The following is an 18,133-nucleotide window of genomic DNA, read 5'->3' as shown; positions in this document are numbered from 1 at the left end:
TCACAGTTTAAATTGCATCCTTTTTATGTGAATTTCTGTAATTCTTTCTGTATGTCTTGCAATTATAGAAAAAAAAATTTGTACTGCAAGCACAGAAATGGCCAAAGCCATTCAGTTGGAAAAAGATAATGGAGAATGGAGTATGCATGGGTGAAGAGTGATGTGAATCAGTCATGGGATAAATAGGAATGCCACAGAATGAAGTAGGGCTGACAGAGGTGAGGTGCATCAACAAGGTATTTGAATGGGAAACATTTGGGACCATCAAATATATTTATGTTCCCAGAATAATAAAAATAAAACGAATAATATATAAGTAAAACTGAATATTTGACGATGACATCAAATGAAATCCTTGTGCCTCCATGCATGTTTGTGTATGTTGGAGAGTTTGTGTTAAAAATGTTTAACAAAATATATGTTTTAGTATAGCCCTACAAACATACACACATTGAACTGCTAACTTCTCGAGCTTCGTTATTATACATATGCACTCCATACACACTTGCAGTTTCACATTTTTATCAAAAAAATATTTTTTAAATAACTACTTACCTTGAAAAAGAAAGTGTAACTTTTCAAAATAAGGATTGGATTCATCGAATTAGAAAATAAAAATAAAAGTACTTCAAAAAAATTAAAAAGAAAAATCTAAATCATATACGAGAAATTACAACCATTCATACATACTATAATATATGCATCTTTGCACCTCCTTCTGGTCACCTATTATATCGCGGGATTGCTACATATTTTACTACAAACTCTCTCCTCTTGTGGACGTTGACGTCCATATATTTTATGATTTGTATTATAGGTGTCATTTTGGGTTCCCTCCGGGGGGACCCAAACTCTTCAAACATAGCGCCGTATCTCGTCTCCTCAAGATGGCGCAATTAACAAGCGCCCGTGCCCTCCCCTTCGTTCTCTCCGGCCCTCGAATGCGAGGCGATATAAAAACGTGGCCTCCACCTCATCAGCCCAAAATCCCCCAATCTCGCAATCCCCGCCTCGCAATCCCCGCCTCCGTCGGAAGAGCGACCGGTCCCCGCCCTCCGCCGCCGCGCCCCCTCCTCACCAGTCACCATCAACTCCCCTCTCTCGCGCTTGTCCTCCAAGGTAGTCGAGCTCTCCCCTTTTCCTCCCTCGGTTTCTAACGATTTCTACGGCTAGGTTGCTCTTATATTTCCCCCTATTCGAATCGAGTGAACCCTAGTCCCACCAATGACCTCAATCCGCTGCCTTTCGTACTTTCTGAGCTTCAAGATCGAAAAGTTATTAACTTTGATAACCATTAATTTAATTTATATGCGTGATTGTTTACCCTATGCGATTGTCTCGGTCTCTTTTAATCCTATATTCTTTGTTTTGAAGGCGAAAGAATGTTGGATTTTATTATTTTATATGCTTATCCATTTCTTGGTTTGTTTTTTATTTTTAGCGGGGTAGGTTTCTTGGAAATAGATTGTGCTAGGTAATGTTAATCTTGTTCGTGCTTGGGAATGTGTTCATGGCCTCATCGGATCATTTTCTATTCGTTTTTTTCTCTTTGCTGAGTAAAAGTCAATGGAGGTATGAAGTGGATTATTTGGAAAAGTTGTCGAAGGGAACTTTTGGCAATCACCTGATGTGGGTTATTCAGGCACTGGACAATGTGTTCTAGGGTTCTGTTTTTCTTCGGAAAGAAAGGAAAATATTGATGCTTTCTAGGGTTCACAAGATGCTTCGTGGCTTAGATATTGGCCATTTGCCAATTATATATCTAATGGTTATGAGGCAATGGTGGGGTCGTAGACACTTTCAAATGAAGGTATAAAATGTGTTTTGATCTTGTCAAATAACGTTGACTTACGGCGTGGAGAGCAATCGATACTTGCATTATTTTACAGTGTTTATTGTTAAGTTAAACAGCTATACATACAGCTTGGTACATGCATATAGAGATCTTTGCAGGAAATATGTGCATGTTCGATGCATTGGATTGTGGAGAACAATGAAAAGATGTAAATACTCGAGTGGATAGAGAGCACGAATCTTGAGTTGATAGAAATGACATTTTTGTTTGAGAGAACAGCTGTACAATTCTTTTCAAGGCTTTTTCTATGGTGGTTTCTCTAGTCTCCATGCATACATTCTTCTTTCAAAGTTGTTTTCTACAACTTCTCTAAGTCCAGCACGGCTTATTCATATATGTATCCTTTGTTACCTCTAAGGATGTTGGGCAAGTTTTTCAGTTACTGTTTAAGAGCACATGCCAATTGAAAAGTAAGGTCTATCCAACAATATTTCCATTGTACCTATAACACATTTGACCAAAACGGTTTGACTTCACTCCTAGGCTTTAGAATCTCATTTCCAGGATTTAGGGTAGAAATGAACTGTTCTATTGTGTTGAAAATTTAAAACATCGTGTAGGACAATGGTTTAGATTAAGGGTATGAAAAGATAAGTTAATGTTCAGGTTAAGAAGCATTTTAGAGAACATAGCCTCCTTCTATCGATTTTCACATGCTTTCCTGTGGTAATTTACAATATTTATCTATATGAAAAATCATAGTATACTGAACCGGACTGGTCCGGTATGGTGGCGAAAAACCTAAGGTATTGCAGATTCGTGCTATGCAACAAATCCACCAAGAGGTCATTTTACCAGTTAGTGTAAGTATCTTGCTGCCAATATAAATGGGAAACAAGAATGTTTTAAACCACAAGGTCTTGAAAATTAAAGCATCACCAGATTGTGCCACTTGACTCACTTCCAAGTATGCAAAAGTAATAAGCTTTTCAAAGATACTGATCAGTTAAATTTCCTGCTAGCACTGTCTTGATGTTTGTCGTTGTTCAGATAGATACCAGTGGAAGGGGATTGGGGTTGTACTTATTAGAAATTCTCTTGTTTAGTTTCGTGATAGTGAACATGCTTGTAATTCTATTAAATTATAGTAATCAATGTTGGAATATAGTGTGGTTAAGTTTGGACTTTGCATTTTTCCATGCAAAACATTTGTTCTTTTCTTATTCATAATTTTATCTTATCAGCATGGAAAGATGTTTTATATTTTTGGCAGTGTCAGTAAATTTTAGAAAATTGTAGCAAATTACATCTTTTTCTGTATCTCATCATACTTGGTCTTCTTTTCAGTATTCATTTTATTTTCTTTTACTAATTCCTGAAGTATCTGCTGTGAATCATGATTAGTTAATTGTGGTTAGCTCTTGGTCCAGATGATGACATTCAGGATTTTCTGCTCTGGGAACATAGCTTTCAAGGTTTTCTCGAGCATACATGTTAAGTACATACATGTTGCAGTTTTTGCCATATCATGATGTTGCATATTGTACTTACAGTTTTTCTTTTCTGTTTCAAGTTCCAGTTTCAGTGTTGCTGTGTTTCTTATTTGTCTTGTTGACGTGTGTCTTAGTTGCATCAAAGCATTGATTCTTTAACCTCCATTAATCATGTCTAATTTTTTTAGTTGTCTTACTATGTTCAGATTGTACCAGTTTCGAGCAAAAGTTGCTTATCTCGCATTGGACTTGAGAGGCATTGCTCAGTAGTTGGAATTTTTAAGAAAGGGATAAAGTGCAGCTATTGCCATTCTGTTCCAGTTATGGCTGGTGACATTCCCGCAAACATTTCAAATGGTAATGCACAACATGATCCTAAAAGGACTTTTCAGGTTGTTGTTGCTGCCACTCGAGATATGGGTATTGGGAAGGATGGGAAGTTGCCATGGAAGCTGCCATCTGACCTTAAATTTTTTAAGGAGGTTACTATGAATGTGTCAGATCCTGTAAAAAAAAATGCTGTGATAATGGGTAGGAAAACATGGGAAAGCATTCCTCTTCAGAATAGGCCTCTGCCTGGTCGTTTGAATGTTGTGCTGACTCGCTCTGGGAGTTTTGATATTGCAACAGCTGAGAATGTTGTTATCTGCGGAAGCATGAATTCTGCCTTAAAGCTGCTAGCAGCAACCCCTTATTGTTTGTCAATTGAGAAAGTGTTTGTTATAGGTGGTGGCCAGGTATTAAGGTGAGTTTTAATTAACCCCTTTAAGTATTTACTGTATCTATGCTGTTCAGAAATATTTACAATATTAATTGCAGGGAATCTCTTAATGCACCTGAATGCGAAGCCATTCATCTCACAGACATAGAAACAAAAATTGAATGTGACACTTTCATCTCTCCAATTGATTTTTCGGTGTTCCAACCATGGCATTCATCCTTCCCATTGGTAGAGAACAATATCAGGTATTCTCTTGTGACATATGTTCGTGTGCGACATTCGGCTACTGAGCTTCATGCTCTGCATGATGGGGAAAAAACTGATGGTAAATTATATTTGAATAAGTTTGAGGTTGAAAGGTTCTCATTTCTTCCTAAAATGATACATGAAAGACATGAGGAATATGTGTATCTTAGACTTGTCCAAGATGTCATAGCAAATGGTGCCCAAAAGAATGACCGGACAGGGACTGGAACACTATCAAAATTTGGTTGTCAGGTATGCCTGTTTTTCTGGTAAATGCTTGTCTACTTTTCTTGCCAGTAAATTTGTTTCAATAAAAAAACACTTTTCTTGCCAGTAAATTTGTTTCAATAAAAAAACACAAGCATCTTAAAATTTTTTCTTCCTGCACTACAGATGCGGTTTAATCTGCGAAGATCTTTTCCGCTGCTTACAACCAAGGTACTGCCTGTTATCTTGTTTGAATCTTGATGTTTGTGTCTGCAGTATGCTAGAGTTTATGATCACAAAACTGAGATCTGGAATTAGTTCAGCAAGTACACAGGTAGCAATTGCTAGAAATATTATTTTGGAATTTTTTTAAAAAAAACTTGAGGATGTCAGTTGAGTGGAGAGTCAATATGGGGTATTAGAAACGCATTAATAAAAATATTTTGAACATGCTCAGATGCTTCCTGGTTATTTATATTAGTTGGTGAATTATTTGTAAATGTGCCATAAATGCAGGGTGTGTCTTGCTTTTGTAATTTTGCAGAACTTTGAAAAGAGTTTTGCTTTATCTTTTTATAGAAAATTAGGTGTTTCTATATAAAATTATTTTGTCTGCTCACAGTGGCCCCCACAACCCCCACCATATGCACCTGCTTGCAAACAAAAGCTTGATTCAACTTTAGTTGTTGTCTAATCATGATTTTACTTTCTGGATGCTATAATTTACTTATGATCTTGTGATTAGTAATTTCACCGTACAAATTATGAAGAGGTTACCCGCTGCCTTCTAAGGGTCAACATGACATGGATGTACATTTTCTTGCATTTTATAGTACCACAGAATATCAGTATATGGTTGCTTTTGCAGAAAGTATTTTGGCGAGGTGTTGTTGAAGAACTCTTGTGGTTCATCAGTGGTTCGACAAATGCAAAGGTGGGTAACATATTAAGGGTAATTTGTATATCAGTTGTGATGTACATCTCCACCACCACCACCATCATCAATTTTCCTGTCCTTTATATTGAAATGTTTCTGTGATAGATTAGCTTATGAATCTAGTTATCGAATTCAATGCTCCTATATTCTTTTATATTCAAATGTTGCTATAATCTAGATTAGCTCATGCATCATTTCTATTTATCGAATTGCTTAGGTTGTATTGAGTAAGACTTGTTTCAAATGCTGGTTCCTATTTGCCAGTTTAGTTTCATGTTTTTATTGGTTAAGGAAGAAATGATATGTAATGTACGATTTATGGTGGATAAATCGGGTTATTTGCAATAACTCCCCTAGAAAGGAAAAAAATTGCTATTGTAATGCATAGAAATCAGCCATGCATCGCTTGACTAGTTTTGGTGAAATCCCGATGGATGTTGAAGCTTTAGTAAAGGTAGTTTTGAATTCTTGAAATGATGCAAAAATGTGTGGCGATGTATATCATTAATGCAATCTTAAATCTTCTGATGGATGACATGGGAAGAAAATGGCACCAAAATGATCTTTTCTGGTTATGCTATCCTAGTGGCTTTCTGGTGTCAAGATGCTGATGAAACCTATTCTATGTTAACGAGGCCTGTTATACAATCTGCACAGCATTTGCAACATGTTGCTGTAAATGTTTCTGATGATGTTGTGTGTTGGGATACATATTCAGGTACCTTGTACCGATGGCTATTAAATTGCTAGTTTAAATGGATTTTAGGTTATTTATGATCAGCACTTCATGACTACATTGCACCTATCAGACTCATTGGAGCTCAAAAGCCTATGAAGGGGCAAGTTCGGTGATGTGTGAACCATAGTTCGACCCAACCTTGCAGTTGGTAGTTCAACCCAACCTTGCAGTTGGTTAGATGGCAGCCAAGTCTGACGTATCGCAATCTGGAACACCAATATTTGAAGTTGATCTGAAACCAACAATCCAACTGTAAATGAAATTAGATAGGATTGAGATGTTGGGATCTGGAACAAAGAAATTTACTAGCTAACAAGTCGAAATAACATAGTAATTTGGAAAGGATTTAAGTTCAGTTGAAGACAGTTCAGTCATGAAGTGATTTCTAAGTGGTGGATGGTTGATTTAAGAATTTGAGATTGAAGTTTATAGGGTTTGTTGTATGTCTGTGATAACTTTTGAATCCTATACGTATGCTATGTTTGATATGTATGTTGATATTAACCTAATGTGATGCACTGTGGGATCAGGTTGGGTCTTGTCACTTAAGGTGTCAACCTGAACATGAGCTGTATTGGTTTTGTCTGGATGTAGTTCTCTTGAATCCAACCAGGTTCTTGTCTCTTTTCAAGATGGCCAGGATTGACAGGTTGGGCTAGCTACTTTTGGGGGATTGTAACTCTAGTTTTTTTCTAATTTGAGTTGGATAATGAATAGGAAGTCTTGCTATTAGCCAGCTAATCTTAATATATATTCGACAATTATGTGCAAGCATTTACTAGATTTTTTCAAGACCTATGTTCTGGATATGGCCATCCACAGCTTAGGTTGCTGCTGATTCGACTAATTATTTGATGAATTATATGGTGCACACGAACATCATTTGGTATCCCATTCTGGAATAGAAGTTTATTTTGCTAGTTTTGTCTTTGTTTTAACCCATTCTAGCAGACAAATCTCTTTTAACTGTGAACTGCATAGTGGCCATGTACATCTTGAGCTCTGAACCATTCATTAAGTTATTTTGTCTGGCTGCAATTCTGTGACAAATATTTCTATTCATTGGACAGATTTTACAGGAAAAGGGTGTACATATTTGGGACGGCCATGCATCGAGAGAGTACCTTGATAGGCATGCACCTTGCTTTCAATTTATCTTCTTTACTGTAAATTTGACATTTTGATTACCATCGAATCTTGCTATCTGGTGTCATTAAATTTCTTTTTCCAGTGTTGGCTTATCATGTAGAGAAGAAGGCGACTTAGGACCAATATATGGCTTTCAATGGAGACATTTTGGTGCCGAGTATGATATAATTTTGGAAACCTGTCCAACTATCTCTGCTGTGACTTGGTAAACCTCTAACCTAGAATCACATATTTTGCAGGTACACTGGCATGCATGCTGATTACACTGGAAAAGGATTTGATCAGCTATTGGATGTAATTGACAAAATAAAGAACAATCCAGATGATCGTCGCATCATTCTCTCAGCTTGGAATCCTTCGGATCTCAAGAAAATGGCCCTTCCTCCTTGCCACATGTTTGCACAAGTTAGTGATTATGCAGAAATTTTAAATATATTTGCACCACTGTAGGTTTTTTTAGCTGTTGAATTTGTTATTCAGTAATCATATTCAGGTTTTGTATGCTTGTTACTTTTTTTAAAAAAAAGTAAGGACAAGCACAATCCATTGGGAGCAACAGTGTCAGAAATGAGCTATTGATATTTATACTTTTCCCAGCCTTGACATTACTGCCACATCCTTTTCTTGTCTGTAAAGCAATGCAAGATTAACATTGAAATGTTCTTAGAAGACAATTAGTAACTACTCTTTTTAGCATGTAGAATGCTAGCAAATGCATTGGGAAAATTAACTCCAGTTGTTTTGACTGCTATGCGTCATTTGTTGACTAGAAAATTTTATTCCTGGACCTTGGTTTTTATAACTATTTAATTTTTAATTCCTGGCCCATGTAGAAGGTGCATAGATATTGTATATTATGGACTAATTGATAATTGGAACTTGGGCATGAATTTACAGTTAAATGGCAGTCAAAACAGGCGGCAGAGTTCCATTTACCCAAAGGCATCCATATTTTGTTTCAGTCCTCTCATCTGAGAATCCTTGTCTGCTGCCAATTGCAGTAAAATGCCCATTTAACACATTATGAACATTAAGGTTTTCACCTTTAGCATAAATCAAGAGTCTCATCTATCATGAATGCTTGATAATTTGCTTGTTCAGGTTATTCACTGGTTGGAAGCCTCTCCCTCTCCTTCCCTCCCTCTCTCTCTCTCTCTCTGTGTGTGTGTGTCTGGAGGGAGAGTGGAATGATTTCAGGGACTTTAGAAGCTATGTGAAAATGATATTTGAAAACATTTTCTTGCTGTGGGATGACTTCGGTCACACATGTAATTTATTTTTATTTATTATTTTTTATTTAGATTTCAATCATACTTTTCCAGTGCATGATTCCTCTTTCTGTTTCTATCTATAAAAGTTGTTGTTTCTCCCCAGTTTTATGTGGATAATGGTGAGCTATCATGCCAAATGTACCAACGGTCTGCAGACATGGGTCTTGGTGTGCCATTTAACGTTGCGTCGTATTCACTTTTGACATGCATGATCGCTCAAGTTTGCGGTATGTTATCTTTGTTTTCACAGAATTTGTTGGATTGTTTTATACTTAAGAAACTGGTAACTTTAAATATTCATGAGCTGCCTGGGTATGATTATATTTTGATGCCAGCAAGTCAATACATCCGAATATGATTGTTAAAGCTAGCTATCTATTATTATGGATGATCCACATGTTAGAAACTACAGAGTTATTGGAGTGCAGTGAACATTTTAAGAAGAGTATATAGATGCTTTTGATATTTTGGGAGGATCTTTGGAAGTTAAATGTGCTGAGGTGTTTATTATTTGGAAATAATGCATTGTTGATAGATGGAAATGAAAATGAACTGAGGCCCTAGACAAAATTGATGGTCAAGAGATTATAGTCATGATTATTTTTGTTTGCCTTGGATTTACTGTACAAAATAATAGGGGTAATACTTATCTTGAAGAATAATAGTTGGATAGATGAAATTGAGAGGTTGTCCTGGATGTTATTGACTTTGGTGACTTGAGGAACAATGCTTTAAAATAAGGCCCAAAAAGTATTGTATGGTTTGGAATCTTAGGTAACAAAAAGAACATGTGGTAATGCTCTTGATGGGAGCTCTTACAGAAAACAAAGATCTGGGAATATCTTATTAACATTTTGCTGAAATTTTCAGCAATAAGAAACACAACCATGCCCTGGAGGCAATGAACCATCCCCAGGTCGATGAAGATCCAACACCCGCCTCCTTCCCCAGCCCCCCCTCCCCCTCTCCCAAAAAAAAGGAAGTGGTGGAAGGAAAACAAACTTAGAATCTTATCCAGTTATAATGCACCTTGTTCAATTTAATGGACACAACATAAAAAAATAGAATTCATTAGGGGGGGCAGTTAATAAACAGAAAGGGGATGCCAGAAGTGGTAATTGACCCTCTTTCTATTTTTCTTTTTCACCTTTTCCCCCTCTCCTTTCTTATTCTTCTCTTTTTGTTTCTCTTCTCCTCTTTTCCTTTTTTCTTGTTTTTGGTCTTTAGCTTAAGTCTTCTGAATGATTTAGGTATCCATTTCTCATTTGATAAATCCTGGCTTTCAATTATTAGCTTGACATTATTTGTTGTACTCTGATACTTTTCCTAGTTTCTGTCTCTATATTATAGCCTTGTCAAGGTTTGGATTTTCTGCTTGGCAATATGATTATTTATGAAATCCCAGGGGAAGAGAATATTGGCATGAAAAAACAAAGAAAAATCAAATTGGAGTTCATTGGCAAATCAGAAGTTGAACATGGTGGACTACAAATAATCAAGATACTACTGTCTTGCTTTCTAGAGAATGCTTCTATGACTCTTTCCAAATGCCTACTGAACTATATGGAATGTCAAGTTCCATTCTTTTGTAGCTCTATCACACTGCAGTTGTGAGCTCTCCAAGCTAATAACCAACTTTGTATGTCTTGAGACACCAAATTATAACTCTACCAAAACTTGAAGCTTGCCACAATGTCCAGGTGAAGGAAAGAAGCACGTGATCCATGCTCTCATCTTTGACCGAAAACGTGCATTTTCATTAAAATTTGACACCCTAGGATTCTAGATGACTAGCCAAACAAAGGCTTGGATCTTGCAGGAAGCCTTAATGTTCCAGCAGTAATTTGCTCCCTCTAGTATTTAGGATCCTAATTATACCTATCTAAAGAAGCCAGTTTAAGCATAGATAGAAATGAGATATTATGGAGTTGTCTTTGGAAGGTCTGAAGGATGCTTAAAGGTGTTTACTTTCATGTTTATTATCTACTTTTTGGTATGAACTCTATTCCTTGCTTTAGTGCATATTCCACCTTATATTTAGTTGTTCAAGCTATCATCTACTTCTATCAGTATTTTTTTAATTATTTCTATTTTGGGATTTGGTGGGCAGGTGGGGTTTTGGGGGGGCAATTTATATATGTGCTGATGAAAATCTCCTTGGTTCTTGCTTTTCCCCCGCCTCTGCAAATTAGGTTATGGGGTCCAACCAGGATGCATAATGCATATAGAACCATGGATGTAATCTGTTGTAGTTATTCGAAACCATTTCCATATAAAATCGTACTGATGAGATTGCTACATATTAATGACCCTTTTCCTTTATTTTGTCTAGATACATTTTTTTGTCTCCTTGGATGGACCAGTTCTTTTTGTTATTATTTTGATTTATCGTTTTTTTTTTCTGTATGCAGATCTTTTGCCTGGAGATTTTATCCATGTTATAGGAGATGCTCATGTATATAGAACTCATGTGAGGCCTTTAGAAGAGCAGCTTCAAAAGCAACCAAAACCATTCCCAGTGAGCAATGCTATGTAAAATTTTCTAATAATAGAATTAAGTAGAATAAAAGAAGAATTGGTTGGTCTGAAGTTAATTGTAGCCTTCCAGATATTGGATTTTATATTACCACTCAAATTTTTGTTCATTGAACACAGATTCTGAAGATCAACCCTTTGAAGAAGGAAATAGATTCCTTTGTTGCATCCGACTTCGAGCTTGTTGGGTATGACCCTCACTACAAGATAGAAATGAAAATGGCAGTATAACGCCTTAAGCTTTGGAGTAGAGAACTTGTCTTACTGTTCTGCATATTGTGGTCAGAAGCATAGTTTATAGAGGTAACCACTCTTTCACAGCCTTATTTGTTTAGCAAGTTATCTTAATACTGCCAGTTAATCAAAAATCAGTTATGAACTTTATATGACGAACTCAATCTAATAATAGCGGGTCCAATACAAGCTGGCAAGCTTGGGAGAAGGTTCTTTTGAACTTGCTTTGACTGAGAAAATGGCTTGACAGCCAGAAAACATATCCACTTTTTATATCGCAAGCTTTGGCTACTGACCAAAGGCTTGGGGCAGGCTCTACCTAAATAAAATTTATCGTTGCATCAAAATAATGACTTATGTTGATAAGAAGTATCATTTCTCAGGAGAATATTATAATTTCCATGGCTCACACGAGGTAGAAATAATTTTTTAATAAAATATTTTTTATGTCATGCTTTCCCCCACTTGTGTCAGGTATAGCTGCATGCCTATTTGTCGAGAGGCCCTTAAAATAACAATCAAGAGGTCTTTGCTCCATCGGCACATATATTTCTAGAAAGTGACCAGCTTATAAGTTTCTGAAAGTTGATACTGAGAGGTGACTGAAATTATTCTCTTTGTTTTGATTTCTGAAAGTTGATACTAAGAGGTGACTTTGACATTTTTATGGGTGGAACTCTGGCTTTCTTTTTCAATTTGAGCCTGTCTGTGAGTTCTGATGTCCCAAGGAACAAGAATGTGTCTCTGTGCCCATCTGATCTTATCTAGTGCCTTCCATGCACTTTGTGTTGAACAGGGTAAATGTTTGTGATTGTATGTCTAATATTTGCCTTATTTAAAATCTAATGAGCTTCCATATTGTTGAGATTGAATTAATTAGGTGAGTTGCCCAACTGTCACTCATATGTTACTGAGGGGCATATATATATATACACACACACATACACACACACATACATCCATACATACATACACATACACCCATACATACATACACGCACACATACATACATACACATATATCCATACATACATACATACACACACATACATCCATACATACATACACACACATACATACATACATCCATACATACACATCCATGCATATACATCCATATACATACATGCATATATAGACACATGCTTCCACACACAGAAAATAGTATATTAGGACAAGATTTGAGCATCATTAATAACTTCTACAAGAAAAAATAGCTAATGCTACTAGAATTAAAGAATAACATTTGACGGCATGTATTAGAATAAAAATTCTTTGATGCGCTCGCCGTAGAAAATAGTATGGCACATTTATTTTTTTTTTGCCACCTCTCATGCATCTTAATATAGGAACCAAGAGTTATATTAGGATGAAATTTCTTTTTTTAACAAAGTTTATTTGTATTGTAACTTAAAAAAAATAAAAAAAGAATCATGATACACGCATAAAGAGTTAAGGCCATCTAAATTATAAGATTATATTTGATATAATTGATTCAGTATTTTTTAAAAATTTAGGATTGATTCATATTTTATATCAAATAACGTCATTCCATGCATGCTTTCGTGCGAATGATTGTGTAATGCATCCATTCCCATGCTTTAGAGGAATAGAAATCCCCGAAGCCATCAAGACCGGGTTCAGTTCACCAGTCAACTTTACAGCACCGTATATTCCATTCCATAATCAGCGCAAAAGAGAGCTCAGGTTGTTAGCAAGGTGGAGACTGGATCGTGCCCCACACAAATCTCAAAGCATTCCAAATTCTTTTATTTATTTGAAAGTTGCTATTGCGCATTACACGATCCAACAGTAGATTCGCGCGAAGAAGGGAAGATAAAGCCTTCTTCGCGCAAAAGATACAAATTTTTTTTTTTGGTAAGTAAAAAAAAACAAGAAAACAATGCAAGAATGTCTTTCTGACACGTCTTCTCACTGGTGAGCAGCAAATAAAGCTACATATCCTCTTTCACCGCCCTACGTCTCCCAGTAGTCTCCAAAGGCAGCTAAAACCGGCATCATCTCAACATGCAAGATGGAAGGAAGATTTGACACGATACTGAGAAAAATAATGAAAATGCAAAACAAAAAACAATGGTAAAATTTCTCATGAAACGACGTGGTGGCGAATGCCGCCGTCGTTGGCCGGCGGCGGCGGCTCCGAGGGCCGCCACGCCGAGGCGGTGAGCAAGGAGAGATCCTTCCACCCGAGTTTCAAGGAGCCACCCTCCTCCACCAGCGTGTATCCCTTCCAGGGGAACATCCCCAGCAGGAGGCTGGCCTGCGCCCCGGGGCTCCCGGCCAGCGACACCCCGCCGGAACCCCGCCCGCCGGAGCTCCTCCCCCCCACCTTTCGACCTTCGCCTCCCCCGTCCTCTTCGGGCCCCCGACCGCCACGATGTTCTTGATCTCCACCGCCAGTAGCTGCCGCTCCACCGCGTGCCGCTCCACGCTCTCCATCTCCGCCCCGTCCCCGAGAGCGTCGAACAGCGCGAGTAGTAGTGCAGCGCCTCCACGAATCTCCCCAGGAAATCTCCACCGTGGCTCAGATCTTGCTCGACGACGGTGACGAGCTTCGGCCGGAGGGCCTTGAGGAGGCGGACGGTGCCGAGGTCGGAGCCCGTGACGTCGGAGAGGCAGTGGTGCATCCAGTGGACGACGGTGACCTCCCGGGGGTCGCGGGGGGCGAAGACGCCGGGTCGGTAACGTGGCCGATCTTGGCCTCGAGGGGCCGGAACTCGAAGTGGAGCCCGAGGCCGGCGGCGAAGTCTGAGAGCCGGCGGCCGGTGGCCTCCAGCAGCTCGAGGGACGAGCCGAGGCCGGTGATGCGGATGGAGCGCATCTTGGCCGGGCGGGAGGCGAGGAGGTGGAAGAGGCCCGGCCACTGGAGTCCCTGCATGATGTCGAGGTCGACGACGTGGACGCGATCCTCGCCGTCGAGGGCCTCGAAGATGGCCTGGTTGGCGGTGAAGTGGGAGAATTTGACGAGGGGGGCGATGGAATTGTAGACCTGGAAGGCTTGGGCGATTCGTCGGTTCTGGGCGAGGGTGAGGGATTTGAGTGCGAGAGGGGAGTAGGCGCCGAGGAGGGAGCTCACGATCCGGACGTGGAGGGCCTCGGAGAAGTAGGCGGCGACGCGCTCCGGCGGGGAGCCGAAGGGAGAGGCCAGCTCCGAGATCTCCGGAAGGAGGTCGCGGGCCTCCGCCAGGTGGTCCATCGCCACCCGCCTCCGCGCACTGGAGCAGCAGCTCCAGCATCCGGAGCCCCCTCGATTCCGCTCCTCCCCCGCCTCCCCTCTCCTCCGCCGCCTCGCCGGAGGGCGAGCCGGACTGGTGCTGCCTCTTGCGCGCCCGGTCCTCGTCCTCGCGGTCGGAGCGCTTGGGTCTCATGGGATCGGAGGAGGTTGGGCTCCCATCAATGGTGGAGGAGGCTCCGGAGCATCATGGGAACGAATTAAACAAAACTGAGTGGATATTTTGGAAGAGACGAGTGTACTGCTGGAATTCGGATTCGAGAATTTTGGGGGTAGGAGGGGTGGAGGAGACGAGGAGGAAGGAGGGCTGCCGTTACGGCCGCGGAGACACCGTTAAGTTTGACGCCAGCATCCGTTAGGAGCCGCCTGCCTGTCGTTTTGCTGTATTTGTTTGCGTCCGTTAGTTGTTTCCCGAATTGAATAAAAGGCCGGGAAAGGGGTTGATTGTCTTCAGTGATAATTATATTATTTGATTGGTTGAGGTGATGGGACCCAGGGTTTGGATTGCTATTTTTTTATTTATTTTAAAATTTTTATATAAAAATATTTTGGATTAAAGTGATAAGTAAGACTCAAGCCTTTGTCATGGGGGATAATAGTGCAACTCCCAAACATCAAGATAACTAAAGCTGCTATTGCATTTTGGATTAACACATATTTACTTACATGTTAATAAAAAGGTAACTTAGATAACACCAGATAAGTCTTTAAAATTGTGCTGGAAATTGGACCCCGGGGGCGATCTTCGGTCGAAGAGAGGGAGCGGCAAGTCCTCACAGGGAAGCGGTGATCCGTCGGCGGGCGGTGTTCTCCGTCCGGGTGCCTGCAGAAAAGCCGGTGGCCGGGTCTTCCGGCGTCGGCCCTCCGACGCTCAAGTCAGAAGGGGGCAAACTGTGTGGGAAGAAGAAGAACAGTGCTTCTAGAGTGCGGAATCTCCAACCCCCCTCTGAGGAGCAAGGGCCCCCTTTTATAGGGAGGTTGGTTTACCTGAGATGTGATGGGGCGAGGTCATTGTACGGCTCGGCATGTTGCTCAGATTGGCGCACGATCAGGTGAATCATTGCATTGATGTCGGAGGTGAGGTCGTCGTACGACCCGAGGTAGCACGCGATCGGGCGAATCATTGCATTGATGTCGGAGGTATGGCCGAGATCAGAGACTTATCATCGTTGATTGGACTCTGCTGGGCTGACTTGCCGTGGGGAGTTGCGGGTCCGTAGATAACAGGAGCCACGCGCATTAATGGTGGAGTAAGCCGGAGATCCGCATTATTATGGAATAAGCTGGAGATCCGCATTAATTGTTGAGTGAACTGGGGGTTTGCAGGGGTCATGCGCAATAAATGCCGGGGCAGTGGCAGGACATGCCCTCGGCCGGACCTCGGAGGGGTACGGCCGTAGTAGGTGGTTGACAAGAATAGACCTCGGGTGTCGGGAATTTTCCGGGTCGGAGGTTCTGAGGTCGGATGTTCCGAGGTCGGACGCCGACTTCGGCTGTCCAAGGTCGGCGGTTGTGCGACTCCTTAGGGGTAATTGTGTCACTGGGGGAAAAAACCATATTCCCCAACACTATCCCCCGACTTCCGAGTTCGAGCGGCTTGCAGGCTCGGATGCGGGAAGTAGAGATTATTATCAAAGTTGGAGGGAATCACGTCCGCACTCTTACGCTTCTCGGAGCCTTTATGACGGAACCCGCGCCCTTTGGCGCTTCGAGGTCGCTTTATTCGGCGAGCTTATGATGGGGCTTGTATCCTTACGTTTTCCGAAACAGCTGTAACGGGGGTGGCGCCTTTTGGATCTCCGAGATCGCTTCGTGCGGCGAACCCCATGATGAGGGTCCCCGGGCCCGACGAGGCGGCGCCTCGATCTCGTGGTCGAGGCCCCCCTCATCAATGAGTATGCGGTTTCGTGCTTCAAAATGAACATGCGGCGTGATCTGAGGTCGGACGTTTCCGATCTCGCATTAGCGGATCATTGATCTGGCGAGGTGGAGGCTACATCGGTGCTCCACGTGTCCGGAGTCTTATTAAATGAGGGGAGCGGGGGTGACGTCCGCTCGTCTTTCAAGGTGATCCGATTCTGCAGACCCATGATGAGGCCGCGAGATCCGATGGGACAGCGTTTCGATTTTGTACCCGATTTATTGATCCGGAGTGAATGTGGTGCCTCGACTTCTGAGGTCGACACGCGGCGCAATCCGGTCGGGGGATGGGAACCAATTCTGTCGATCTGGGCCGTCAGGGGGTCTATATAAACCCCACGAGTCTGCCCTAAGAGTTCTATTGGGTTGCCTTGTATTTTTGCCGTCTTCTTCCTCGCTCCACCTTTCAACCAAATTTTGCCGACGGTGCCCGGAGCGATTTCCGGCGATGTCCTGTAGGTTCCCACCCCGTACTTGCTAGGGTTCCTTTTCCTCTTCCCTCCTCTATTTTCAGTTTCATTTCATTCTTCTGTAAAATGGGTCTTGGTCCTGAGGAAGTAGGGTCGAGTCTGTCGGGAGAGGAGTTGGAGTTGATCCGCTCCCGGTTCTTCTTCCAGCCCGGGTTTCGTCTCGAAACTGCGGGGCCGGAAGATAGGGTGACGCGGCCGCCCCCAGGTCGGATCGCGGTTCATCGCGAGATGCTCTGAGCCGGCCTGCGGTTCCCTGTTCACGAGTTCGTGAACAACTTGCTGGTCGAGTACCAACTCGTCCCAGCACAGCTTGCTCCGAACTCGTGGAGGACTATAATCGGGTTCCTGTCCTTGTGTCTCGGGCATGGGATCCCGATCTCCGTGAGCGTCTTCCGTCGGTGTTTTCTATTAAAGAAAAATCCGGCGGACGCAGAGTGGCTGTACTTCGCCTTTCGGGCGGTATGTCACTCTTTCATGGTGCCCCTTCCTCTATTCATGAGTGGAAAGGGAAATTTTTCTTCTTTGCGTCCGAGGTGCCGTGGGGGTTCAACTCGAGGTGGGGGCACCCTCGGTTGAAGGCTCTCAACAGGCTCTCCGAGCCCTCGGGGAGGGAGTTGAGGGTCCTGGACTCCTTACAGGCCCTCGGAAAGGGGTACGACCTGACCAAGCTCCTACGGGAGGACGCCCTGGCGAGCGTGGGTCTGAGTTCGGCGCGCCCCGAGGGTAAGAGTAGTTGCATTACCTTCTTTGTTTGTCTGTTCTTTCTTTTTACTAACATTGGTCTGACACTTAGGAGAATTTTTGACTTCAGATATTCCTCATATGCCGACCAGCAACGTATCGCTCTTCTCCCGCCTGAAGAGGCGGGAGGCCGAGGCCGGGGGGGGCTGTTCCCCAGCCTCGGAAGAAGGCGAGGTCGGCCGGTGCTTCCACATCGGCCGGGACGAGAGGCCCAGAGGCGGGGGCCTCCGCAGCTGACCTGGGGCGGACGCAGGCCGCCAGTGATGCAGGCCCAGCGGCCCCTCCTTGTCCTGCCCCCATCGCCCAGCGGGAGGGGCCGGTCGTGATCCGATTGCGGTGCCCGGGGCCTGAGCCGACCCGGGGCCCCGAAGCGAGCGGCCCCGAAATCTCGAGCTTGGGTGAGCCGAGCTCTTCCAGGGTT

The 18,133-nt window shown here is 42.2% G+C and overlaps 1 protein-coding gene and 1 pseudogene across 3 annotated transcripts; one reads left to right on the top strand and one right to left on the bottom strand.

Annotated features, from left to right (window-relative positions):
- Positions 1-898: 898 nt before the first annotated feature.
- On the top strand, positions 899-12,186 carry LOC103704597 (putative bifunctional dihydrofolate reductase-thymidylate synthase). 3 transcript variants are annotated; one of them, XM_026803622.2, is made up of 13 exons: positions 901-1,119; positions 3,226-3,288; positions 3,495-4,033; positions 4,108-4,507; positions 4,649-4,693; positions 5,331-5,396; positions 7,209-7,270; positions 7,370-7,444; positions 7,527-7,692; positions 8,662-8,785; positions 10,970-11,076; positions 11,214-11,396; positions 11,802-12,186. In XM_026803622.2, the coding sequence occupies exons 2-12, from the start codon at positions 3,226-3,228 to the stop codon at positions 11,322-11,324; spliced, it is 1,758 nt and encodes a 585-aa protein (XP_026659423.2). In that variant the 5' UTR covers positions 901-1,119; the 3' UTR covers positions 11,325-11,396; positions 11,802-12,186. The 3 variants fall into 3 exon arrangements, with proteins under 3 accessions (XP_026659424.2, XP_026659423.2, XP_026659426.2); XM_026803623.2 differs by lacking the exon at positions 11,802-12,186 and having other exon boundaries at positions 899-1,119; positions 10,970-11,090; positions 11,214-11,373; XM_026803625.2 differs by lacking the exon at positions 3,226-3,288 and having other exon boundaries at positions 903-1,119.
- Positions 12,187-12,584: 398 nt separating this feature from the next.
- LOC120108521 lies at positions 12,585-14,802 on the bottom strand (annotated as a pseudogene).
- Between the last annotated feature and the right edge of the window lie 3,331 nt (positions 14,803-18,133).

Source organism: Phoenix dactylifera, unplaced genomic scaffold, assembly GCF_009389715.1.
Source record: "Phoenix dactylifera cultivar Barhee BC4 unplaced genomic scaffold, palm_55x_up_171113_PBpolish2nd_filt_p 001377F, whole genome shotgun sequence".
NCBI classification, from domain to species: Eukaryota; Viridiplantae; Streptophyta; class Magnoliopsida; order Arecales; family Arecaceae; genus Phoenix; species Phoenix dactylifera.
The sequence above is the reverse complement of the archived record's forward strand: the minus strand, read 5'-3'. Positions and strand labels throughout refer to the sequence as shown.

Coding starts and splice junctions, on each gene's coding strand:
- LOC103704597 (XM_026803622.2), top strand. CDS start 3,226: ATGATGACATTCAGGATTTTCTGCTCTGGGAACATAGCTTTCAAGGTT. Junction 5,397..7,208: donor GTGGTTCGACAAATGCAAAG/GTGGGTAACATA, acceptor TTCATTGGACAG/ATTTTACAGGAAAAGGGTGT. Junction 7,693..8,661: donor CTTGCCACATGTTTGCACAA/GTTAGTGATTAT, acceptor GTTTCTCCCCAG/TTTTATGTGGATAATGGTGA.